The sequence below is a fragment of the Triticum aestivum genome, chromosome 7B (genome assembly GCF_018294505.1).
Source record: "Triticum aestivum cultivar Chinese Spring chromosome 7B, IWGSC CS RefSeq v2.1, whole genome shotgun sequence".
Taxonomy (NCBI): domain Eukaryota; kingdom Viridiplantae; phylum Streptophyta; class Magnoliopsida; order Poales; family Poaceae; genus Triticum; species Triticum aestivum.
The window spans coordinates 40,878,878-40,884,498 of NC_057813.1; the positions used below are offsets into that span (position 1 = coordinate 40,878,878).

General features: G+C 49.9%; 1 protein-coding gene across 1 annotated transcript; it reads right to left on the reverse strand.

The window, feature by feature from the left end:
• Positions 1–1,773: 1,773 nt before the first annotated feature.
• On the reverse strand, positions 1,774–3,835 carry LOC123157281 (uncharacterized). Its single transcript, XM_044575541.1, has 3 exons — positions 2,905–3,835; positions 2,466–2,821; positions 1,774–2,391 (listed from the first exon to the last, which is right to left on the reverse strand). Exons 1-3 carry the CDS (start codon positions 3,704–3,706, stop codon positions 2,023–2,025), a joined length of 1,527 nt encoding a protein of 508 aa, XP_044431476.1. The 5' UTR covers positions 3,707–3,835; the 3' UTR covers positions 1,774–2,022.
• Between the last annotated feature and the right edge of the window lie 1,786 nt (positions 3,836–5,621).

The following is a 5,621-nucleotide window of genomic DNA, read 5'->3' on the forward strand; positions in this document are numbered from 1 at the left end:
AACACCATGTAGTGCGAGAAATCCAACGGAGGAGATCGAGTCTTAAGGGGAAAAGTGCGCAAACCTCTGCAGAGTGTACAAACTAATCATGGTTAGTCGTGTCCCCGGTTGTGGACGTTTTGAGTATCTAGTACCTGGATTATCATGTGAATCTCATCATGTTACTTAATATTTAATTTTGTTGGGCTAATGATGTTACTTAATTGGGATTCAGTTGGAGGAACCTTCTCAATGTTTAACAACCACCATGATAGTTAAATAAAATTTATTCCTTTATTGTAGGAAAAAATTGGCTTTATGCAAAACTGTAACCATAGAGCTTTACACCTGCCATATATGCATGTAGTGATAGCATTATTCTATTCATTACTCTCTATGTGTTACATTGCCAGCATATTCCATGTGTTGACCCGTTTTTGGGCTGCAACGTTCATGTTGCAGACTTTTCAGACTACGAGTAAGGTGCCTTAGGTCGTGGTGTTATACTCGGTGATGCCGTTGGAGTTGATGGACTCGCTTATCTTCCAAGTCTTCCGCTGTTATTGTTATTAGATGGCCTTAAGCCATATTTATCGTAATAAGTTCTCTTTTGAGACATTCGATATAATAAATGTGTGATTGCTACTCTGTTATAAATCCTTCAAGTACTGTGTGTGTCAGCGTTACCGATCCAGTGATGACACTGATGCACAGAGATCAGACTGTTTGAGGTCTGGTCGCTACAATAGAGCACACCAAAACTTGTACAATCGAAGCAAAAATCCATCTGCATGCGTGGATCAGCAACTACAAACCCCTAGAATATCTAACAAGCACACCCCAAGGGGAGGACAACCACCCGAACTTAAATCCCACCATACAAAACACCTAAACAACTAGGAATAGGAAAGGACAACTAGGAATTTTTAGAAATTTGAGGATGGAGGGGGGAAACGATCTAAGCAAACCAAAGTCTAGACCTAGAGATGAACAAAAACAAACAATCGAGAGCAGAAGGGGGGAAGGTTGAGCAAACAAGGTTACAAAACTGCTACACCCCATATGAATCGGATACCAGGGGTTCTTCGCTCCCATGTCCTGATGATTGTGGTCTTCTTTTAGTTATATGGTTAGGTTTCTAGAGTCATAAAGTGCGGCAAACCTTGTTATGTTTAAAAGACCGGCACCGGTTTGGTGGCTTGTAGTTTTTTCGCATTTGTGTCCTTCGTGGCACCTTGAACCTGACGTTTTAGCCCAGATGTTTTCGCTTTTTTAAGCTTTTGGTTTTGTTTCTATGAAATGGAGCCGGGGGGCTCCCCTTTGATCGAAATTTGATACCGGGGGCAGGAAACTTCGAGCACAAACACTCAAAAAGCCGTTGGAATCGCCATGGGAAGAAGATGAGGTAGTGCTCCATGTAGCTTCTATTATCTATTCCCCCTCTCTTCCCCTGTAGCTTCCCTCCCCTCTGACTGTGTCCTTCCTGTCTCTCGAGCGACATGAAACGAACAAATAGACAAACATGTGGGTGGCTTGCGAGCAGGAGGAGAAGCAATTAATAGAAAAACAAAAGAGAACCACTACCAGGCAGCCCGAACAAAAACTCAGGCCCGAGAAAAACCGAGAAAAACAAAAGAGAACCACTACCAGGCAGCCCGAATCGTGGCACTTTTTTTTTTTGCGAATACGAATCGTGGCACTTCATTAGACGGATCGCAATTTGAATGAAAGCCAATTGCTTTTCAGCCAGCTGAAAAAATAGCAAAACCGTAGAAAATTCATCAAAATGAAACATGAAAGGTGAGCTTCTATCTAAGGTTGAGAAGTATTCACTGCATGCACCAGTGAGTCGATTTCCACATAAAGGTGGTCTCTAGATAACAGGCTTGATTTCCCCATGAAATCAATCTTGACCATGAACAAACCTTCAACCAACAACAAATTAGGATAGGCATATGTCCAGATCATGGCTCCGCAGTTCTCCGGAGCAGTTTTCCCATCCACAAAAGATCAACGAAAACGGCTCCAAGTTCAAAGCACCGGCTAATCAAGCGGCAGGACCAGCTTGGCAGCGTCGAGGCGCGGGTAGTGCCGGAGCGCGACGCCCTTCATCTCCTCCGCGCCGCGCTCGTACCCCGCCAGCGCATGCTCCGCGAGCCGCCGCGTGTGCTCTTCCGACCCCATGAACTGCTGCACCGCCGCCGTCCTGGCGCTCTCCAGCTCCGCCTCAGTCGCCCACTTCGCCGCCGCGAGCTCGGCCTTCGCCTTCTCCAGGTCCGCCTCCGCGGCCTCCCTCGCCGTCTTCTCCTTGTCCAGCTGCTCCCACAGCGCCATGTTGTCGCGCTCCCGCGCCACCAGCTTTTCCTCCAGCTCCAGCGCGTAGCCCGAGGAGAAGGACACGTAGTTCGCGGCCTGCACACGGACAACGTGATTCGGGTCCGGTCCGCACATACACCTACGGACGAGCGATTTGGTTGCAAGAATACCTGGAGCATTGCCACGTAGCTCGACGCGACGATGTCTGAGGGCTTCGCCGACGCGAACTTGTCCTCCCGCGACGGCGTGACGATGCACTCTAGCACCTTCCGTGCGACCTTCCAGTCGGCAGTGTCACCGTCGTGTGTGTCGGGCACGGGCGAGCGCGGTGACCGCGGGTCGGACACCGGGGCGGCGCAGCCAAGCCCGTCTTTTGCAGTAGACTCCTCCCGTTTCCTCTTCTTTCCGGACAATGGAAGCCTGTCGCCGTGCGCCTCGCTTTTCACCTGCTCCGTCCCTGCTGCCGGCGCCGCCGTCTTCTCCACTGGCATAGTGTCAGTCATCTCGCGGACGGGCGGATCCGCCACTAGCGCACAAACAACAGGAGTAAAATACCTTTCTCTGTGAGTATGCGCCAATTGGACAAGGGGGGTCGAATCGAAGTCTTACCTTTGGCAACAGTAGGACGGGGAGAAGGCAGAGGTGGAGGTGGAGGTGCGCCGGAGGAGAAGACTGCAGGAAGATTTGCGTCGCGGAGGTAAATCCGGAGGTCAAGCGGGACGCCGTGTGCCTGTAGCAGCTTACCCGCCGACTCCTGCTGGCTCATTAGCACCGGATCTGCGGCGGAGCTCTTGGGCGGCGAGTCGCCCCAGTTCACGGGGCACGGCCATGGACCCGGCGACGTCAGGAAGAAGAACCGGCCTTTCCAGTCACTCTCAAATTTGGAACAGCTAAGGCCGGTGAAGAGCGTTGGGGCGGATCCCTTTCCCCTGCAGCGGAAGAAGTACCAGCCGTCCCCGTTCTTCCATGTCGACAGGGAGAAGAAGTGCCGGAACAGCGCCGTCGACGGCCTCACGCCGGCCTCGTGGCAGAGCACGACGAACCCGACCAGGACGAGCCATCCGTTGGGCGTGAGCTGGCCCGGCGCGAGGCGGAAGTGGGTGAGCGCCTGCCCGAAAAAGGCGTGCAGCGGGAAGCGCACTCCGGCCTCCAGCGCGTGGGCATACACGGAGACGGCCCCCGGCGGCGGCACGCTGCACGCGCGCAGCTCGCCGGCGGGGCGCCGGGCGAACTCCGCCGGCACGCCGTGCTTCTTGCAGAGGGCGTCGACCACGGCCTGGGTGCTCAGGGTGGACGCGATGAGCTCGGCGGCGGGCCTCGAGGGCGCGGCGTCGGAGACGGCGTCGCCGTCGCCGCCGCTTTCGGTGTCGCTGAGGACGACGACGGGGGATGGGGCGGGGGAGGAAGGCATCGCGTGGGGCTTCTGCGGTCGGCGCGCTAGGCCGCTTCCGCCTCGACGGTGATCCGCCCTGCCGGAGAAGCAGATGAGTCGCGGCGGTTTCGTGGAGGGTGGCTTGTACAGTTCTGGCAAAGTGTTCTTTTCCGCTTTGGATCGTGGCAAAGTGTTTCGAGAATTGTTTTTCCGTTTTTACTGTCGTCAGGGTTTTAGGAACCGTAGAAGTTTTACAAATGCAGAAGACTTTTTTTTTGCGAGTGAGATGCAGAAACAAAACATAAAGTTTTGAAATCCTCTAAATGTTGTAGAAAACTCCTGAAATTTAAAGAGACACTAAAGCTTTATGTTATTGTGAGAATAGAAGGACACTTGGAGAATCCAAACCTGTTTCATGAGCAAGTTAGAATTTCTTTTATTATTTTTGCATCCATCGACGGATAAGTGTTGGAGTATACAAACTAGTACGTGTGACAAAAAAAAATGAATTACTCTGCACACTTACACAAGAAAAGCCAATGACTGGTAGAGAAATTACGAGCTTTAATTCATTTGTTATTTTGAGTATGTGATGGGAAGGACAAAAAAAATGATGTGTTGAAATTCACCCGAGATTTTGCATAAAATTACACCCCCTCCTCTCTTTTTTTGCGGGAAAAAGGATTTCATTCATCAGGAAATGTAATTACAATCAGCGACAACAATGCTCGCAATCTCGTCTGGGGGAGAACGCAACCAGCAGGAAGTACGCTGTTGTGTATGTCCCATATGAGCGACAGTGTGACTAGCTACATTAACATTCCGCTTGATCTTCATAATTTGAATCCTTCTTTCTTGAGACGGTATTGATCTGATCTCCATTACTTTGTGAGTGTGTGCTGAACGATCCTTTCCGGCTGCCGAAATTAGTTGCACCGCATCAGCGCTGTCAGTCTCCACAAGGATATCTAGTTCAGTCCAATTGAGAGACAGAGTGATTCCTTCATGGATTGCTGCCAACTTGGCTTCCAAGGCGTCCACACAATTCCCAAACCCTCTGATCGCTGCCAGCATTATAGCCCCCAGGCGGTCACGTAGGATATCCCCACTCCGTCCATGCTGTCAGTTGGCTGGAAGGAACCGTCGACATTGAGTTTCACACAGCCAGTAACCAGAGGTGTCCAATGTTCCACATGACATATGGAGTTTTGCTTCCGCACAGGCTCGCCGAAGTAGTCAACCACATGTTTACCTTTGATGGGGTCTGCGTCTGGGCGGTGTTGTAGCGACAACAGGGACATGGCATAGCTGGTGAGCAACCGTCGAGAGGCCTCGATTGGAACCGCCGGTTTCTCGTGTGTAACTTCATTTCTCACATGCCACGCTCGCCAGAGAATCATCAAAACCATCATTCCCTGGGTCTCGTTCAGTTTCTCAAGGAGATGAAAGATCCACTCTGGTTCCGTATCATGCATTTCTTCCTCGCTTGGAATGTCCTCGTCTAGTTGCACCGAAATTCGGGATTTTATTGGGATAGTAGAAGGGGGGGAATGATGAACTGGTTGGTAGTCATAGTGCTACTTCAAAACATTGAAACACAAAAATAATTATAAATGAAACACAAAAAGAATTATAAATGAAACGTAAGTTGTTTGGTTGCCCAAACTGAAAAAAGCATGCATGTTCTTTAGATGTAGGTGCATGCCATTGTTAGAATACTAGATGGTGCCCCGCGCGTTGTTGCGGGACTGTATGCTAAAAATAATTATCTTGAGCATTATTATATGCTTCATCGCAATAAAAACATCCATTGGAATTTTGAGTCAATAAAGAGACATTGTGCACACAAAAAGACTTCTTTTTTGTAAAAGATGTGTAGTCGAGAAGGTTGGGGAAGTAATGGTAAAAGTAATTGACATGTTTATTGAGTTAAGTTTTATTGATGTAAAGGGAT

Coding starts and splice junctions, on each gene's coding strand:
- LOC123157281 (XM_044575541.1), bottom strand. CDS start 3,706: ATGCCTTCCTCCCCCGCCCCATCCCCCGTCGTCGTCCTCAGCGACACC. Junction 2,822..2,904: donor CCGTCCTACTGTTGCCAAAG/GTAAGACTTCGA, acceptor TTTGTGCGCTAG/TGGCGGATCCGCCCGTCCGC. Junction 2,392..2,465: donor GCTACGTGGCAATGCTCCAG/GTATTCTTGCAA, acceptor GTCCGTGTGCAG/GCCGCGAACTACGTGTCCTT.